The sequence below is a fragment of the Oryctolagus cuniculus genome, chromosome 3 (genome assembly GCF_964237555.1).
Source record: "Oryctolagus cuniculus chromosome 3, mOryCun1.1, whole genome shotgun sequence".
Lineage (NCBI taxonomy): Eukaryota > Metazoa > Chordata > Mammalia > Lagomorpha > Leporidae > Oryctolagus > Oryctolagus cuniculus.
In genome coordinates this window covers 158,097,497-158,117,939 of record NC_091434.1, presented here as the reverse complement: position 1 = coordinate 158,117,939, position 20,443 = coordinate 158,097,497, and the positions used below count along the sequence as shown (strand labels likewise).

Here is a 20,443-nt window from a genome sequence, read left to right as displayed (position 1 = left end):
AGCCAGGCACTTCCTCCTGGTCTCCCATGCAGGTGCAGGGCCCAAGCACCTGGGCCATCCTCCACTGCCTTCCCAGGTCACAGCAGAGAGCTGGACTGGAAGAGGAGCAACCGGGACAGAACCGGTGCCCCAACCAGGACTAGAACCCGGTGTGCTGGAGCTGCAGGTGGAGGATTAGCCTAGTGAGCCGCGGCGCCGGCTCCTTGTGCTGTTTTCTTTTGTCTGCTACTTTTCTTGATGACTCTGAGCTATGGCTTCCTCTTCAGTTCCAACAGTAATCTGCCTTCGTTGCTTTCCCCATTTTGCTGATGTAGGCCTCTAAGAAACAATGGCAGAAAAGCACAAACTAGCTGAGGTACCTGAGTGAGGGCCAGAAGATGGTCTGAAGATGAGAATGACAGTGGTCCTGCTGCATCCAATAAAAGAGCAGGTAGTTAATGACATCAGCATCTGAGCGATCTGGGACAAGGTGATGAACATGGCAAACTTCCAGAAGATTCAGAAACCTGCAGCCTGCAAGGCATAGTAAGAGTACATCATGCCAGGCATGCCATAGTTCATAATCATGAACCTACCACCCCCAGGCAACCATGTCTTTGTAGGAGCACAGTGATGTGGTGGTACTAGTGCAGGAAGATCAGCTTCTGCTTCCTCAGAATAATGGATAGTGTATCTCCTAGTTCCAGTTCTTTGCTTTGCAAAGCATAAGCCCAGAATTTGTTGACAGGTCCATTGCAAAAACTCTCGTCACCAACTGACTGCTTCAGGCCTTTGGTCATCAAAATATACACTGTATAAGCACCGGTTCCAAAAGCACTGAAGATTGCAGGGGTCAGAGACCAGGGCACTAATGGCTTCCTCCAGACTTCACTGGTTTGTTCATTAGGTGCCTCCCACCAAATAGAAAGGCAGCATACAGAGCAAAAAACAGGAAAGATTTCTTCCAGTTTTCTTGCATCCACCAAAATTAATGAATTGCTTTTCCAATTCATACTCTTTTCAGTCAACACTGACATGTTCATGGGGCTGATCTTTGGAATCACTATTTTCTCTCTGTGCCTCAGAGCTGGGGGACTCGCCTCCTCCTGCTGTCCACATCCACCGTAGGAAGAAACGAATGCCTGACAGTCTTAGTCCCTGTTCTGTTTCAGACACCTAATTTTGTTGGTTAGGTGAAGTCATGGTTCTCTGAGAGTCTTGATGTTTGTTGATATACTATGTCATGCAAAGGGATGATTAGGAATTTTTTCTTATGTCTTTTATTTTTTAAGATTGGTTTATTTATTTCAAAGGCAGAGATACAGAGAGAGAAGGAGACATACCACACACACACACACACACACACAGAGAGAGAGAGAGAGAGAGAGAGAGAGCAAGCTTCCATCTGCTGGTTCACTTCTCAAGTGGCCACCATGGCCAGAGCTGGGCCAGACTGAAGACAGGACCCAGGAGCTTCATCAGGGTCTCCCACATGGGTCCACTGGGCTGTCTTTTGATGCTTTCCCGGGCACATTAGCGAACTTGCATCCATATGGGATACTGGCACTGCAGGTGGAGCCTTAGCCTTCTTGGACACAGCGCTTGTCCTGCCCATGTCTTTATAATGTGTCTTTGTATCTGCCTCCCGGAAATTCTAAGCAGTCTTTTTTCCTACCTGTGGACACTTCTGGTATTTCAGCACTAGGTGGCACCCATGTGTTCGCTGTTTCAGTACCATTGACTTTCCTATTCCAGACCAGCCTCCAATCCACAGCTGGTCTGCTGTTCAGAATGAACTGCTGGAGGCCCCATCCATGAATACTGGCCTGGGGAAGAAGGCATTTGGAATTTGCCTGGTACAGGATCTCACTCCTGTACTCTCAATCCAAGGCAAAAATCCTATACTGACTTTTCCATCCTACACCCCAGGGGCTAGAGTATTGCTCAACCCTCTACTGGAAGTTGAAAGAAGGATGATGATGGCAGGTCCCTTAGTTACTCAGCTGGGAATCCAAAGGCTCAGTCTGCAGGTGCTTCAGGTAGTGGGTTGGAGGCCCTGCTGGCACCTGGTTTTACAGTGGCAGGATTGGTACTACATTTCAGATCCAAGACCAGACTTAATACCCTACCCGTCTCCTGGAAGAGAGACATGACAGTGTACTGCTTGAAGCTGGAGGAAGGGCAACATGGTAACTCCTTCCTTCCTGCTTTCTTCAGTGCATTTTATGATCATACTAAAACTAGGCACTGTGCTTGCTCACATGGCTCCCACTGCTCTTGTGAATGTGGCTTATACATACATACATACCTGCTCAAATTTGCTTCTTTGTGGAGAATGATGATTACTGGGGCATCATAATCAGCTGTCACCTTGCTCTCTAGCTCACTGATACATTGTGTCACGATAGATTGAAATCATCTGATGGTCCACAACACGGAGATGATATGAGTGGTCTTGTGTCAGGGAAGAGTAAGAGCAAAGCATATTCCAAGGCTACTCTAGTGGTTGAAGAAAGATGTTGCTTTAAAAAATCAGAGTGGGTGGCCGGAATTCTTCTCTGGGTTACTGCACTGGTGCTTTGATCAGGGAGCAGAAACCACTCTAGGTAGTTTAAAGGAGAAGACATAAAAGGCAGTATAACTATGGACTTATACCCATAGCTGAGGTCTCATCGGAAGCTACTTCTCTTACTGCCATGGTTTCAATATTAGAAACTGGAGCTCTGCTGTAGAAAAGTCCTGTCTCTAGAACCATTCTCATTAGTGAGGGCCATGAGGGCAGAAAGGAGGCCTCTGTTAACTTCTGTTCCCTAACTCTTATGTAAGGGTGTCCACAGGATGTCTAGAAACTCAGAAAGTATAAACAAATACATACTAAATGGCTTAATGTAGCATAACACTCCTTGGTACAGTGATGCTGTATATTTTTCTAGACTTTATGACTCCCAGTAGATGGGGGAACCTAACTTACATTGAGAACCCTAGCCACAAAGGAGCCTGGGAAATAGAGCTTATAGATTTTGCAGACTTTGAAGTTGTAAGCAGTGTTCTAGTTACTATTGCTGTGTAACAAACTACCCTCAAATGTAGCTTAAAACAACAAGCTCTTGGGGCCGGCAATGTGGTGTAGAGGGTAAAGCTGCTGCCTGCAATGCTAGCATCCCATGTGGGTTCTAGTTCATGTCCGGGTTGCTCCACTTCTGATTCAACTCCCTGCTGATGGCCTGGGAAGATGGCCCAAGTATTTGGGCTCCTGTCATTCACATGGGAGACCTAGAAGAAGCTCCTGGCTTCTAGCTTAAGCCTGGCCCAGCACTGGGCATTGCGGCCATGTGGACCAGCAGATGGAAGATATCCATCTCTCTCTGTCTCTTCCTCTCTCTCTCTGTAGCTCTGACTTTCAAATAAACAAATCTTTTAAAACATAAAACAAACAACCAGGCACTTATTTTGCTTATTCATCTACAATTTAGTAATGGCTCAGTGCAAACTTGGAGGGTGCTGATGGGAAGCTGGAGCATCTGTTTGAAGATGGCTCCCTTGCATAACTGGCATGCTGGTTTTGGCTGTCAGGGAAGCTCTCCCTGGTCAGGGGGACAGGATCTTGCCTTTTTTTCACATGGGTCTTTCCATAGCTATGTGGGCTTTGTCACAGCTTGTGGCACTGTTCTAAGAGCAAACAGCCCACGAGAATCGAGCAGAAGCTAAATCATCTTTTATGACTTGACCTTCGAAGTCATAAAAGCATGACTTTCACTCTGGTCACAAGTCCATTCACATCCATGGGGAGGCGCTGAGGCTCTGCTTATCGACAGAATGAGTTTCAAAGATTCACATGCAGGGTGAAAAATATTGTTGATCTACTCTTGGAAAGCAAAATCTGCCACAGGAAAGCTACCAGTAAGAAGAGTAGGGTGTGGGTGGATTCTATAAATACACAGCAATGACCCCAGTTATCAATCTTACTCATTGGCTTGCTCAATATTTTCTCAATGGCCTCAATTATTTCCTGATTGTTTCCATTTCTCTCTGGATCTATTTTATGTATTTTCTTGGACTTTTAACTGGAAGATTGCATAGATAAAATGGGGAATATTTTTCATTTAACAATTCTCTGAAAGACCAAAGAAATGCAAAATTTTAACTTACTAAGTTTCTTCAGCACCTACCTGAAGTGAAAGTGCTATAAAGCCTTGGCTGTTTTAGTATTTTTCATTAGGAAACGTAATGACAGTTTTCAGTATAAAGCTGCCTTTTTTTTTTAAAAAAAAAGATTTAGTTATTTATTTGAAAGAGTTACACAGAGAGAAGGAGAGGCTGAGAGAGAGATCTTCCATCCGTTGGTTCACTCCCCAGATGGCTGCAACAGCTGGAGCTGTGCCAATCCAAAGCCAGGAGTCAGGAGCTTCTTCTGGGTCTCCCACGCAGGTGCAGGGACCCAAGGATTTGGGCCATCTTCTACTGCTTTCCCAGGCCATAGCAGAAAACTGGATCAGAAGTAGAGGAGCTGGGACTTGAACTGGTGCCCATACAGGATGCTGGCACTATAGGCTGAGGCTTTACGGCTGCGCCACAGCGCCAGTCCCCAGTATAAAGCTTCTTTAAGGAAGTCAGCAGCACAGAGCACTTGCATCGGTTCATCTCTATGTGTGAGTGGATCAGACCTAAGGCACCTCCCCTAAAACTGAAGCAAGATAACAGGAATCTGAGAGATGCAGTGGGTGAGATGTCCAAAATTGCAGAAGGAAGGGTTCCATATTTGGGAAGTTTTTCTGGAGTTGTCTCTTGTGGCCACCCTAATACATGACATAGCTGATGTGTATATAATGAAAAATTTCAATTTCACACACTCAGCTTTATTTACTCCCATTATTTTTAAAGATTTAGGTTATTTACTTGAAAGGTAGAGAGAGAGAGAGAGAGAGAGAGAGAGAGAGAGATCTTCCACCTGCTGGTTCACTCCCTAAATGGCTACAACAGCCAGGGCTGGGCCAGGAGCTTCTTCCTTGTCTCTCACGTGGGTGCAGGGGCCCAAGTACTTGGGCCATTTTCTGCTGCTTTTCCCAGGCCATTAGCAGAGAACTGGATCAGAAGTAGAGTGGCCATCCTCCACTGCTTTCCCAGGTACAGAAGTGGAGCAGCTGGAACCTGAACCAGCTTCCATATGGGATGCCTGCGCTACAGGCAGTGGCTTAACTTATGCCACAATGCTGCCCCCTTGTTTTTCTTTTACGCATCTTTACTTTAAAACAAAAAACTTCATATCTACAATTTAATGTCAAGGACATCTAGATTCTTAAAACTGGTATAATGTGTTTTATTTACATGCTTTAACATTTAATGCCATCTACTCTAACACACCAATATTGTACTCATGAGGATGAGACCTCTGATCTACTAGAATATCTTGCATCTAGCCAATGAGTCAATGATAAGCAAGCATGGTTTATAATGATAAAATAAAATAAAATTTTAACAATATAAAAGGCAGAATAAAATGTATTCTCAAAGAAACCACAATTATGTAATAAAGCAATGTGTTGATAAAAACTGTGGAGATAATAAAACAACGAATAAAATCCTGGTAATGGATAGAAAAATTTGGATGAGAATTAGCTTTCTTACCTGGCTTCACTTATTTTCACTTGTCTTATAACTGATCATTGTCTCAGAGTTAAGAGTCAAGAGATGAGGATCTGTTTCAGGATACATCTATTAGAATTTGAGTAAGATGCATAATTATCACACATGTTACTTACATGATTACTTTCTTCTGGACAGCATTCTATATGACATATCACCATTATAAATAATTACAAAGTAAACAATCATAAGAAAATAATTATAATCGTCGGCGCTGCGGCTCACTAGGCTAATCCTCCACCTGCGGCGCTGGCACTCCGGGTTCTAGTCCCGGTTGGGGTGCCGATTCTGTCCTAGTTGCTCCTCTTCTAGTCCAGCTCTATGCTGTGGCCCAGGAAAGCAGTGGAGGATGGCCCAGGTGCTTGGGCCCTGCACCTGCATGGGAGACCAGGAGGAAGTGCCTGGCTCCTGCTTCGGATTGGTGCAGTGTGCAGGCCATAGCGGCCATTTGGGGGGTGAACTAACAGAAGGAAGACCTTTCATTCTGTCTCTTTCTCACTGTCTAACTCTGCCTGTCAAAAAAAATTATAATGAAGGAAAAATATCTGTATCTGCAAAGGCTGTTTATATAAAGACTAAGAGGAAAATAGACAAAATCATTAAAATGATGGGCACTGGGGCCTGCGCTGTGGAGTAGCAGGTAAAGCCACTGCCTGCAGTGCCGGCATCCTATATGGGCACCAGTTCAAGTCCTAGCTGCTCCACTTCCCAACCAGCTCTCTGAATTGCCCTGGGAAAGCAGTAGAAGATGGCCCAAGTCCTTGGGCCCCTGTACCTGCATGGGAAGACCTGGAGGAATCTCCTGGTTCCTGGCTTCAGATTGGCACAGCTCCTGCAGTTGTGGCCAATTGAGGAATGAACCAGCTGATGGAAACTTCTCTCTATCTCTCTCTGCCTCTCCTTCTCTGTGTAACTCTGACTTTCAAATAAATAAATAAATCTTAAAAAAATAAAATAAAATGAAGGGCATTAATGCTCCAGGTTAAGGTATGAATAAACATCGTGGGAAGTGAAAGAACAGAACTGTGGAGCAAGAAGTCCAGGAGATAAGGTTAAAAAGCAATCAAGGGAGGCGGCGCGGCGCGGAGCGGAGCAGGAGCTGCGAGCGGCGCGGGCGGCGGCCCCCCGGGGGAAGCGTGCGAGACGATGTCTGGGGCACTCCCACTCAACATTAACATCCACGAGCCTCGATGGGACCAGAGCACCTTCATTGGTCGGGCCAATCACTTCTTCACCGTCACCGATCCCAGGAACATTCTGCTCACCAACGAACAACTAGAGAACGCAAGAAAAATAGTCCACGATTACAGACAAGGAATTGTTCCTCCAGGTCTCACGGAAAATGAGTTATGGAGAGCGAAGTACGTGTACGACTCGGCGTTTCACCCTGACACCGGGGAGAAGATGGTGCTGATCGGCAGGATGTCGGCCCAGGTGCCCATGAACATGACCATCACGGGCTGCATGATGACATTTTACAGGACTACGCCGGCTGTGCTGTTCTGGCAGTGGATCAACCAGTCCTTCAACGCCGTGGTCAATTACACCAACAGGAGTGGAGACGCGCCCCTCACTGTGAACGAATTGGGAACAGCTTACGTTTCTGCAACGACCGGTGCTGTGGCAACAGCTTTGGGACTTAATGCACTCACCAAGCACGTGTCACCCCTGATCGGACGCTTTGTTCCCTTCGCTGCCGTGGCCGCGGCGAACTGCATTAACATCCCGTTAATGAGGCAAAGGGAGCTCAGAGTGGGCATTCCGGTGACCGACGCAAATGGGAAGCGCTTGGGTGAGTCGGCAAACGCTGCACAGCAAGCCATCGCCCAAGTTGTCATCTCCCGGATTCTCATGGCGGCCCCCGGCATGGCCATCCCTCCGTTCATCATGAATGCCCTGGAGAAGAAAGCCTTCCTGAAGAGGTTCCCGTGGATGAGCGCGCCTATTCAGGTTGGATTAGTCGGCTTTTGTTTGGTGTTTGCGACGCCCCTGTGCTGCGCCCTGTTTCCTCAGAAGAGTTCCATGTCTGTGACAAGCCTGGAGGCGGAGCTGCAGGCCCAGATCCGGGAGGCGCATCCTGACCTGCAGCGTGTGTACTTTAACAAGGGGTTGTAAAGTCGGGGAGAGAAGCCTCCACGGCTGCTCCTGCCACGTCACTGAGGAAAGCCCCGTCCGACCTGAGTTCTCCCAGGTGCACACGTCCACGTTAGCCCCTTAGAATCAAGTTGCTAAACTTCTAACTCGGCACCTGTCGGCTCCCTTCTGTTTGACTCATGTGATGATTTACAGAATAACCTTCCCATGGCTGTTATCAAAATTGTTTTTCAAAGATGATATCCCAGCCCTCACCTAGGGCTCCCAGAAACAGCACTGCAAGGCATAGAGCAGGGGGTTGGGATAGACTCAGCAAATATTTAGTGATGATCCATCCATGGAAAGGGAATCTTTAAAATACCGAATGTTCATCCCGTTCCTGTTTGCAGTCCAGGAAATCTCAGCATTGAATTGGGAAGATAAAAAAGCCTTGAGGCTAACCTGAGAAAACTTGGCCTTAAACAGCAACGGCGGTTGGCTTCCAAGTGTGGGGAGTGGGCAGGCCCCTAGGTAGATGATGAGGCCTGGGGGTTCATTGTGCAAATGATGCCATCGATGGGAAAGCCAGCTGCACCCCGGTGTCAGCCGCCATCCCCGCTGGCACCGGAGCGTGTGTGGGGGCTGTCGTGGATGTCCCTGGCCGGCTTCTGTCTAGTGTCCTGCGTCCTTCGGAAGCTGTTCATCTCACTGTGCTGCTGTTTCCTTCCCTAGTCAGATTCCCGTGGGACAGCTGAGTAGCTGAATCGCACCCATGCCAGCGTTGAAGTGCAGCTCACACCAGCGCTCCGTGGTCAGGGCTCACGCTGCCTTGCTGGGTTTTTTTCTTTTCTTTTCTTTTTCTTTTTCTTTTTGTTCAAGTGAGACCCCGGTTGCAGCTGCCAGTGTATCTTTTCTCCTAGGTACGTGACTCTGAGAAAGATACTGAGATAAGCTGTGTGTGAGTCGGTAAAGGAATGCTGTGTATCACGCCCCGCCCTGCCCCGCTCGGAAATAATGGAACCACGGAGCACATGGCAGCATGGGCGGTGACCTCACACAAATAACGGATATGGGGCCGCCAGGGGTAGATGTGCAACATCCCAGGAGAGGCGGTCTCTCCACCGAGATCCCTGTAATTCCGAGACCCTAAGTGAAAAGCATCGCTAGAAACTGCTCAGCCTTGACCGTGTGCCCAGGCGAAACTCTCATAAACAGAGCGTGCGTGCCTTGTGTCTCTGCTTCCTCTTTTCTCAGAAGGGATGAGTACATCTGAAGCTGTACCCCACCCCACCCCAGGGTCTTCTCACCCAGGTCTGTCTGTCAGTGTGGAGTGGCTTCCCCATGACACTATGCCCTGGGGATGTCTCTCAGGTGGTCTAGGCTGACCTCCAAGGCGGGGCTGCAGGTCTGTGCAGGGTGCAGTCCCTGGGGGCCTGGCCCACAGCGCCAGCTGCAGCAGAGCCCTCGCCCCCACTCACTCTGCACTGAACCCTAAGTGAAAGTGGAATGATGATGGGTCAGAGGACAGGGGGACGCACCAGACGCCAAGAAAAGGCGGCCACACACAGTCCCGAGAGGCGCAGGGACCTTATGTGCAGGTGTATCTTTTTAAACATTGTCTGTTGAAGCTTCAGACTCTTCCTGCTTTTCTATAGAAATATTAACTGCATAGTTTAATCATTGTTTATAAAAAAAAAAAAAAGAAAACAGAACAAAAGAAGCAAGGTTGACAGTCTTCTAACCATTTAGAAATTTAGCTTTTCTGGAGGGGGCAAAATAAGAAGCCACACGAAGTGCAATAAGCTGGCAAAGATAAATAGTGATTGCTACTCCTGGTGACGTGATACAAAGGATTACGATGGAATTCCTCACTGGCAGTCTTGATTTCAGTATTAGCCCAGCGTCTTGCCAGTGTTGAAGTCGATGTGTTATTTCATTTCAACTGGATGAAATGTTAAATAAACTTGGAATGAAAAAAAAAAATAAAATAAAAAGCAATCAAGGGGGCTGGTGCTGTGGTGTACTGGGTAAAGCTGCCACCTGTGGCACCACCATCCCAAATGGGCACCAGTTCATGTTCCAGCCGCTCCATTAATCCAGTTCCCTGCTAATGTGCCTGGAAAAGCATTGGCAGATGGCCCAAGTTCTTGGGCCCCTGCACACACATGGGAGACCCAGATGGAGCTCCGGGCGTGTGACTTAGGATGGGCTTAGCTCCGTTGGTTGTGGTCATTTGGGAGTGAAACAGTGGATGGAAGGTGTCTCTTTCTCTCTCTCTCTCTCTTTTTTTTTTTTTTTTGACAGGCAGAGTTAGACAGTGAGAGAGAGAGACAGAGAGAAAGGTCTTCCTTCTGTTGGTTCACCCCCAAAATGGCTGCTACGGCCAGCGCACTGCGCCGATCTGAAGCCAGGAGCCAGGTGCTTCCTCCTGATCTCCCATGCGGGTGCAGGGCCCAAGCACCTGGGCCATCCTCCATTGCCCTCCCGGGCCACAGCAGAGAGCTGGACTGGAAGAGGAGCAACCGGGACAGGACGGGCACCCGAACCAGGACTAGAACCCGGTGTGCTGGAGCTGCAGGTGGAGGATTAGCCTAGTGAGCTGCGGTGCCGGCCATCTTTCTCTCTAAATCTGCCCTCCAACATTTTTTTGTGTGTGTGTGGGACAAGCCACTATTTGTTGGACTTTCTCTCTTTTGATCTATTTACTACATTTTCATGACTGTTGCTTGAATGGAAAACTCTAAAAAAATGAAAAGCTAATGATTTTTAGTGCCATTGTAAGGACTGAGTGAAAATTTCTGAATAGTGCTTGAGGAAACTGAGGCTGCAGGAAGAGCTGTTAATATAGAGCGGTTCTTTTCTTTTTTTTTCTTCTTTTCTTTTCAGATTTATTTTATTTATTTGAAAGACAGAGTTACAGAGAGAGGTAGAGACAGAGAGAGAAGTCTTCCTTCTGTCTGGTTCACTCCCGAGATGGCCGCTATGGCTGGAGCTGCACCGATCGGAAGCCAGGAGCCAGGAGATTCTTCCGGCTCTCCCACGTGGGTGCAGGGGCTGCAGGGGCCCAAGGACTTGGGCCATCTTCTACTGCTTTCCTAGGCCATAGCAGAGAGCTGGATAGGAAGAGGAGCAACTGGGACTAGAACCTGTGCCCATATGGGATGCCGGTGCTTCAGGCCAGGGCGTTAACCCACTGTGCCATAGCGCCGGCCCCATAGGGCAGTTTTCAAAATTCACATGCATTAGGTTACTGGGCACACCCTTGAAGCCTCTGAGGCAACAGGTCTGGGGTGGAGAGCCACAATTTGTGATTTCTAACAAGTTGCCAGGTTTTGCTGATGCTGCTCCTTTGGAAACTATATTTGACAACCACTGGTTTAAACAAAATTTAGTTCTGGCTTCCTGTTGTGAGCCCTGAGCTGGGCATTCCTGGGGCCCATGCCCTTCTTATTAGGTGGAACCATAAAACCCTCCTGGCTAAGGCAAAGGACTGTTTTGAGTGTCAGAGTCAGCTTGTTTCTAAAGATTCCATTTTTCCTCACTTCAGTTCCACACAGTTCTTGAATACTGATTTGCTTTAACATGGGACCGCTTACCTTTTTCCATTCTGGAATTTATGACCTCCTGGTTCTTGTCTGTCTACCTGGCTTGTAACCCCTAATTCAGCCTGACTACTGCTTGTACTGGAATCGTTGACTAACAAATCTTCCCACTTTAAACTCCCAGCTTGATTCTAAACGAAAGTTCCCAACATTTCTTTGTATGCAGCATCCTTAATTTCTTAGTAACACTTTAATAATCTCCCATTTTGATCATATTTGAGCTGCTAAAATGAAATGTCATAAATGGAGTGGCTTATAAACAACAGAAATATATTTTTAACAGTTCTGGCAGCTTAGGAATCCAAGATCAAGATCAAGTTGATATATATGAATGGGCCTGCCTCCTTACAGACAGCTGTTTTCTAGCTGTAGGCTCACATATGAGGGAAGGAGTGAGGGGGTCACTCCCAGGTCCATTTTATAAAGGCAAAAATGCCATTCACAGGGACTCCACCTCTGTGACCTAGCAACCTCCCAAAGGCCCTATTTCTTAATACCATTACATTTTGGGTGAGGATTGCAATATTTTGCAGAAATTTTGGGGGACACAAACTTTCAGACCATAGCATACCCCTAAGCTAAAAGAAATTAAGCTGTTTGGTTAAATAATGTAATAGCAGCAGTTTTGTGCTGTGTTAGCATATGCTGCTGTATTGTCCTCAAAAAGGTAAAATTCTGTGACTAACCCGAGTACCTCAGTGCACAATGGGAACCATGACTCTAATTCTCTCTATCCCTCTAGGCTTGTTTCATTTCCATCAGCCCAAAGGGGCACAGGACCACAATTCTCTGCCACACATACCTCCACACAATACTCCACAAAGAAACACAAATGGATGGCAATATTTATATTTATTTTTGCAATTTCTTGGATAAAAATCATTTAAACAATGTTGGGTAAGGTGTTATTCTCATAAAAACATCTCAAAACAAATGTAATTCTATTTTCCACAAAAGTTAAAATAACATGCTGAGTTAATCACTTAACATAATACGGTATCAGAAGACCTGTAGAGTAAGACCAGATCATGACCTACACCATTAAACTAAACAATTACACAGAACTAGAAAACTGATCCAGTAGTAAAATATAAAAATCTACAATTATAAATATAAATTTGGTCCATGGAGACATTAGCACAGTATTTACAGTAAGTATCAGATTATTTCTACTTTAGGTGAATATTGCAGTTGTAAAATGTTGAATATCATAGGAATAGATTGTTTTATTTACAGTCTACTATATTAAAAGTTATATTTCTAGCAAACCTGATGATTGCTACAAATACAGCTAAAAAGTTGACACTAAAAACACATTTTCTGTAGTTGGGAATTTCTAATATCTATAAATTGAAATTTCTGTTAAAATCAATATGGAAAAATACCACAATTCCATTCTTAGAAATACTGTAAATTCAATCATTTTAGTTCGAACATAATAAGTGAATTACAAGAAGTCTTTCAAAAAGGCACACATTGTTAATGATGTAAATTTGGCGGAATCCTATGTGACAAAAGTTACTGTCAGGTGATGGGTAGTAAACAGTTAACAGAACTGGACTTATTTTCCTGTCTAATTTTAGAAACAGGGAAACAATTCTCAGATGTGGGATCCTCTCTCCCCTTTCTGGACTAAACTAAAGACTCCAAGCTCTCAGCCATGTTGCCATCAGCCAATGCTGCACCATTACTGTCCAAAGAGGTGGATGGGTTTTCTTCCTGCCTTGTGCTCACGAGACTGAGGACCACTTTGTAGAGAAACTGATACTGCTCCTGGTGAACAGAGAAGGAAGGTTATAACCAAGAAGCTCAATGAAGACATGCATTCATTATATTAAGCAACATTTGTAGCCACACTTTGGCACTGTCCCTGGAAGGCCATTGTGTTAGAGGCTTTGTATACTCAGCAGAGGTACACAATCTACATTAGTGGCTCTGTTTTAACTGAAATAACTTTTCAATTAGCAAACATCTATTGATCGAGAAAACAGATCAATATTCATTTGCCGGTGACAAGTACTCTTCTTTTTCATTGGCTTGGACTCAGTACCTATAACCAACTCAAGGATAAGTTTCTTACCCTCCTTTCTCTAGTTATGAAATCCACTGGTTACATTCATTTACAGATAGGTCTCAGACATGGCCACACTGTCAGCTCAAGGACCCATGCAGAATGCAGACTTTCCTACAAGATCTGCTGTTTACAAAGGATCCTTCACATGCTGTGAGCCTGTCTGATCATATGCTCTGCTTTAAGTATGCTCTACTACAGTCTCAGAGTAGAGGCACCAAAAGTGAAGTGCTTTTCCCTTTACCGACGCCAGGCCGAGAACCTGAGCCAATGACTGCTCTTTTTGCAGAAAACCATTAGGATGACATGTGAACCAGAGCATCATTAAATGCATTCTTGAAACTTGGGAGTGGGGAAAGCAAACTTATTACTATTGTCTGAGGCTAGGAAGATCTTAAACTATGGAAGATAAGTATTTATTTTGCTATATAGGTCAGGTTGTTGAAGCTTCTATGAAGTATATTTTCCAGATTTAGAGTAAGTCTTATAAACAGGCACATGTGAATTTTAACATTTTCCTCCTATCAGCTTCTGAAAGATGGAGTTTAAATGTTTATTATTGTTTGCTGTTCAGGTTCTATGACTGTGGATTTTCAATTCAACTTGAAAACCGCACGGTAATTTTGGCAGTCAGTGTGATCTTTCTGGACACATGGACACATCTTTCTGGACACATGTCCGCAGCTGCTAGGATGCTAGTAGCTCTCTAACAGTGAAAAGCTTGGCTCACTGCTTTATTACTTACAATGTCAGCAAAGACTCCTGGCCTCATCAAATTGATCATCTTGGCTACCTGGTAGACATCCATGGAATTTTCTTTCTCTAGTTGATGCATAAGTGTTGTCAGAGCACAGAAAGTTCCTGCTGTCACGCCTCCATGCCTGGTAGCGAAAGGAAGAGAATCAGAAGAGAACCAGGAAGAGATTCAGATGAATCCCACTCTCACATATGGAACTTATAGTGCACACGAGCCTTGACAACTTTGCAGTAAAATCACTGAAAATTTGGATTAATTATCCCTCTTTACTTTTTTTGTGCATAGAACTATGGTCAAATTTAAAACATTGACAAGTGTTTATAATATTAGTAATGAAATAATTTATAGCAGTTTAATATTTTCTTACGCACTTGCTTTTATACTATGGAAGAAGTTAGCAATTAACAAAATGTGATTTGACTGAGAGTACAACATATGCAATATGTTTATAACATATAACTCTAACATATGCATTTGTTATCTGCTCATAACAGAAGCCTGGAAAGATATATTGGATACGTTTTCCAATTTCTGACAAACAAAAACACAAATGTTGTCCCTGTTCCAGGAAGTGAAGATGTTAATACTATCTCTCTGGTTAGCATCTGTAAAAATTCCAGTACTCAAACATTTACTCATAATGCGAAATGTTCTTGGCATAAAATGCAAAAGCATATTTTTGTAATCATGCACCCATCTTCTACCTTCAAAAGGAGCTTCAGTGAAGTGGTAAAAAAAAAGTTATTTGTTAACTTTATTGACAGGCAGGTAATTCACCATCACTGAGTCACACAATTAGTCCACAGCATTAGGTTGGTCCGAGGAAAACAGAAATAAATATATACACCAAGAGAATGCTCAGGTGTGAAACTTTTTTTTTTTTTTTTTTTTTTTTTTTTTTTTTTTTGGCAGGCAGAGTGGACAGTGAGAGAGAGACAGAGAGAAAGGTCTTCCTTTGCCGTTGGTTCACCCTCCAATGGCCGCCGCGGCCGGCACGCTGCGGCCGGCGCACCGCGCTGATCCGATGGCAGGAGCCAGGAGCCAGGTGCTTTTCCTGGTCTCCCATGGGGTGCAGGGCCCAAGCACTTGGGCCATCCTTCACTGCACTCCCGGGCCACAGCAGAGAGCTGGCCTGGAAGAGGGGCAACCGGGGCAGAATCCGGTGCCCCAACCGGGACTAGAACCCAGTGTGCCGGCGCCGCTAGGCAGAGGATTAGCCTAGTGAGCCGCGGCGCCAGCCTAGGTGTGAAACATTTTAACATGTGGAACTTACTCATCATGAATAATCATGGGTCCATCCCTGTTGGCAGCTTCTTCCTTGATAATACTGATAAGTTCAAAAGTTTTACTAATGGGACTATCTGGATTTGGCCATTTGGGACACTGAAAATGCCTCACTTCAAGTACATAATCATCCTATAAGAAGAAAGAAATATTAATTTTTGAAAAAGAATAACATTGGTAGTGACAATTTATCATTTGGGGAAAATTAGTTAATGACAGTAGGTGTAGCACATCCTTAATCATGGGAGGAAGTTGTGATGTTGCATTTACCATGTATAAGTGTATTTAGTAGGACAACAAAATGTGATTTATTTTCTAATTCTGAATACGACTTTTTTGTGGGTGATTTATGCCAATGCTAACAAAACCATGAAAGTATGTGCCAAAGATGTGTGGCTATACTATTAAATTTCAAGTTACACAAATAAATCTTTAGTGTAAAAAGTTGTTTTGATGACAACACAGACCTCCTCAAATACTGGCCATACCAGGATAAACCAAGGGAAGAATGAGCCTGAAGACACAGTGGGGAAACACTGGCCAGGTTTGGGGGGATTTAGATTCAATCTCAGTTCTAGTTCTGATTCTTGCTTACATGATGAATCAGACCTCTGGTCTCCAGTTTCCTCAAAATGTACTCAGTAAAGTACTACATTTAAAAACAAGTATCTGGCACAGCAGTTAACACACTGCTTGAGATGTCCATATCCCATACCTGGTGCCTGAGTTCAAGTCCTGGCTCTGCTTTTGATTCTTTTTTTTTTTTTTTTTTTTAAGATAGAGTTACAGAGAGAGAGAGAGAGAGGAGAGAGAGAGAAAGGTCTTCTATCCGCTGGTTCGGATGGCCGTAGGAGATTCTTCTGGGTCTCCCATGTGGGTGCAGGGGCCCAAGGACTTGGGCCATCTTCCACTGCTATCCCAGATCATAGCAGAGAGCTGGATCAGAAAAGGAGCAGCCAGGACTAGAACCAGTGTGGCCATATGGGATGCCAGTACTTCAGGCCAGGGCGTTAACCTGCTGTGCCACAGTGCCAGCCCCCTGCTTTTGATTCTTGCCTCCTATTAATGCACACCCTGGGAGGCAGCAGGATATAGCTCAAACATTTAAATCCCTGTCACCCACATGGGAGACCTGGATTGCGTTCCCAATTCCCAGCTTTTGCTTGGCCCCGCACTTGCTATTGTAGGCCTTTGAGGGGGTGGTGGTGGTGAATGAATACATGGGAGCTCTCTCTGTCTCTCTAACTCCATATTTAAATGCAAAGGGTTGAAACAGTCAAGATACTACTGAAGAAGAATAAGATGGAGAATTAGCTTATTCCATATTAATATTTATTATAAGTTATAAAATACACTGCAATTTTAGCAGAGGAATTGACAAGGAACTTGGAGGAATTAAATAACGATCCTGCAAACAAGCCCATATAGACAGAAAAGACCTCTTCAAATACTGGTGATATGAGGCTAAACTAAACTGAGAATGAGCTTGAAAACACAGTTGGAAAAATACTGGTAAGATAGGTGAGGACCGACATAGCTAAAGAAACTAGGTTTATGACTAATCTGATATTGATACTCAGTAAATGATGCTGGGACAATGATTATCACATAGAAAATAAGAAAATTTGACCCTTGTCTTATTAAATGTTCTTCATAAAATCAATTCCAGGCCAAACTAAAACATTTACAAACTAGCATAGGAGAGTATGTTTATGATTGTTGGATAAAAAAGGAATTTTTTTTAAACTTTTATTTAGTGAATATAAATTTCCAAAGTACAGAATATGGATTACAATGGCTTCCCCCCCATAACGTCCCTCCCACCCGCAACCCTCCCAAAAAAGGAATTTTTATAAAAGACATTTAAAAATGGTTTCCTTGTATAATCCATAAAGAAAAAAGATTAATACATTCAGATGGCTTAAACTTAAAAATATTTATTCACCAAAAAGATCCTAAGGATTGTAGAAAATTCAAATCACAAACTGGGAGAAGGCATTTTCAGCTATGTGGCTGACAAAGGATTAGTACTCATGCTATGAACTGACCTCTGATAAGTCCATCAGTAAATGGATAGAAAATGGGCAGATAGAAAAATGGGCAAAAATCACGAACAGGCATGTCAAGAAACATGAAATCTCAATGGCCATCAAATTTATGTAAGATATTCAACTTCATTTTCAATAAAGAAAATGCAAATTCAGACCACCAAGAGACGTCACTTCATTCTCACCACAAGCAGTGGTGAGGATGCAGAAATTCCAGTTCATTCACACACCTCTGATGACTGAGCAGCTTCTGATATCCACTTTGGAAAACAGCTGCTGTTACTTGGTAAAGTTGACAAGGTGAAGATACTCAACTTGCTCTATTGACCCAGCAGGGGCATTTCCAGGTACAACCAAGAAAAAAATTTTTTCCTGTATCTAAAAATATTCATACTAGTACTGTTTGTAACAACAAAAAATTAAGCAAAACAAAATAAACAACCAAACTAAAAATGCTCATGGTGCTGACACTGTGGCATAGTAAGCTAAGCCTCTGCCTGTGGTGCCAGCATTGCATATGGGTACCAGTTGGTGTCCCAGCTACTTCTCTACTGAGTCATTAGCACTGCCTCCTAGAGTTTGTGCTAGGAGGGAGCTGGAATTGGGAGTAGAATTGGTTCTCAAACCCATGCACTCTGATATGGGGCAGACATCACAAGTGTTATCTTAAGTGTACCAAATGCCTGCCCCTTAGTGATAATTATTAATCTTTTTTAATATTTTACTGTAGCTCTGCATAAATAGTGACAAAGAATTCAATAATAGATATAACAAAGTTTATTAAAACAGTATATTATATTATCATGCAGATAATATAAGTCTCATGTAGACTGTTTTAGTAAAAAAAACAACAAACTTTAGTTTATTGATGGTACAATTTCAAAGTACTTCTTCTCTTAAAACCAATTCACTGTACACTGGTATAAAGCACCAAGTTTAAGTAGATAATATTTTTTTCCTGCTTTCACTTAGAAAAATAAAAGGTAAGGGCTTGCCTTGAAACTGTCAAGGGGGAAATCAGCAAAATGGAGTAGCACTGATTTGGGAGCATTTAAAATGGAGTTGGGAGGCCCTTGTTAAATAGTTCTTAGGTACCTCCACAACTAAACTTTTGAAATGAGGCACATCCACAGCTGATGTTTTGAGCTGAATTTTTGAACTGAGCTGTCTACATGCCCCTACTTGGGTACCTGCTGTCTTGTGTACCTGGCAGAACAGCAACTTTTGGAATAAAACTCTTTGTGATAGTTTGAGATGTCATCCCTCTCATTTCCTGAGACTTAGTCCAACCTCCTCCTTCATTTTTTCAATTCTTGATGCAACAACCACAACCCTGGACAGACAGGAGATGAACTGACAATCCCTTCACAGTTTAAACTATGAAAAACAGCCATCCACTCATAAAACATCAGAGCAGGGATTCAAGGCAGCTTAAATTTTTGGTCTCTGGATTGTAACTCTACTAAGTCCCAAATAATCCTAATTCTTGTTGTTCACAACTAAGTTCATTTTATATCAGCTAACAAAACATAAGAATAAGACTTAATAAAATTTGTTTTTTTCTTCCTACTGTGGTTACTTTCAACTCAAGTTCTGCCATCAACTGACTTGGAGTAACAGAGAAATCTTAGAAAAGAAGAAGAAGAAGCAGCAGGAGAAGAAGAAGAAAAAATAAATATTTGATTTCCTATGATACATAGAAGTGAAAAAGAATAGTATAGTTCAGGGATGACTAACTGTTTAACAATTCTGCAAGATTTTGAAAACAAAGAGGAAAAGTAAGGTAATAGTGACTATTTGAGAAAGATGTCTGAATTTGCTAACAAACAGAATCCTTTTTATTTTTGGGGAAGAACCTTGATCCTTTATGGCTCATTGTTGCATATAAAGGACACCTATCAATACTTAAATTGAACAATACATATATCACTTACGGTAAATTTGCAATAAATATTATGTTGTAATACTCAAAGGTTGAAAACTTGGGACTTACTGGGTTAAGTCAGCATGTTAAACATATACTTAAGATGAAAAGTTTGTTATATAACTTATACCCATACCTGTGTAGCTTCTAAGATGAAGTCTTGAATTATAAGTTTTTCCTCATTAGACAGGCATTTGTGTTCCTCAGCCATAAGAGAGACTTTAAAGCTCTCACAATTTATAGGTTCATCTTTATTTGGCCAGTAAACAAATTCATCTTCTGCCTGCAGTATTAAAAACCAAGAGTCAAAATTTTAATAAAATGTCTAATAAATCTGTGCAGTAAGTCAACTGGTTGCTGACTAAATTTCCACTCGAAATTTTCTTTGAGTTTCAAAATTTGCTCTTTAAAATCTTTCAGGTGTCTTAGAATACAATAGTACATTTAAGAACTCAAACTGTTGCTTCCTTATTTTGTATTCTTAACCCATCAATAACAATGGTGAGCTTGCTTTTTCTATAACTCACAACAGAGTAGAATAAATTCAAGTCATTCTAAAATCTCAGAGATTACTGGCCTTATGTTTAAAGGTCAGTATAACATTTATAGATAAGAATAGAATAAAAATTAAGTATATGTGTAAAGCATAAATGAAACATTAACTTTGTCTTCCTTTTTAGATTCTTCAAACATATGTAAAAAGAGGATGAAGGTATTCCTGATTTTTTGATACAAAAAAATTTCTTCCTATATCATGAATTTATTTCAATTAGATTCTTTAAAAAAAAGCTTCAAGGGGCCTCCTTAAACAAAGGAAATCTCCAAATATCTTAACATTTTATTTACAGAAATGTAAATAGAAAGACACAGACTGACTTTAACTGTGGAATCAATTTTCTTAAGTAGCGCTATGAAAGTTGTAAATTTAATTTATTTTTAATCTTTTGTTTAAATCTGCATCTATCACTTCTAGACCTGGGAAACTGTGTAACCAAACTAAGCCCAATAGTAGAGAAGGGATGATCTCATTGACATTAGTTTGCTGATAAAAAACAAAATTTC

The 20,443-nt window shown here is 42.9% G+C and overlaps 2 protein-coding genes and 1 pseudogene across 7 annotated transcripts in view; 1 reads left to right on the top strand and 2 right to left on the bottom strand.

The window, feature by feature from the left end:
- Positions 1-262: 262 nt before the first annotated feature.
- Positions 263-1,022, bottom strand: LOC100341261 (very long chain fatty acid elongase 6 pseudogene; annotated as a pseudogene).
- A 5,672-nt stretch (positions 1,023-6,694) lies between these two features.
- Positions 6,695-9,689, top strand: LOC138843125 (sideroflexin-1-like). Of its 3 annotated transcripts, none has more exons than XM_070071577.1 (2): positions 6,697-7,363; positions 7,492-9,689. In XM_070071577.1, the coding sequence occupies exons 1-2, from the start codon at positions 6,769-6,771 to the stop codon at positions 7,701-7,703; spliced, it is 807 nt and encodes a 268-aa protein (XP_069927678.1). In that variant the 5' UTR covers positions 6,697-6,768; the 3' UTR covers positions 7,704-9,689. The 3 variants fall into 3 exon arrangements, with proteins under 3 accessions (XP_069927676.1, XP_069927678.1, XP_069927677.1); XM_070071576.1 differs by having other exon boundaries at positions 6,697-7,491; positions 7,542-9,689; XM_070071575.1 differs by having other exon boundaries at positions 6,695-9,689.
- A 2,443-nt stretch (positions 9,690-12,132) lies between these two features.
- PTPRZ1 (protein tyrosine phosphatase receptor type Z1) overlaps positions 12,133-20,443 on the bottom strand; it is a 199,500-nt gene continuing 191,189 nt past the window's right edge. For all 4 annotated transcript variants that reach the window (XM_051848907.2, XM_051848908.2, XM_051848909.2 and 1 more), the window contains 4 exons: positions 19,518-19,664; positions 15,399-15,541; positions 14,114-14,249; positions 12,133-13,070 (listed from right to left, as the gene is read on the bottom strand). In XM_051848907.2, coding sequence (XP_051704867.2) covers positions 12,930-13,070; positions 14,114-14,249; positions 15,399-15,541; positions 19,518-19,664 — 567 coding nt within the window. In that variant the 3' untranslated portion in view covers positions 12,133-12,929. The remainder of the gene's footprint in view (positions 13,071-14,113; positions 14,250-15,398; positions 15,542-19,517; positions 19,665-20,443) is intronic.

Coding starts and splice junctions, on each gene's coding strand:
- LOC138843125 (XM_070071575.1), top strand. CDS start 6,769: ATGTCTGGGGCACTCCCACTCAACATTAACATCCACGAGCCTCGATGG.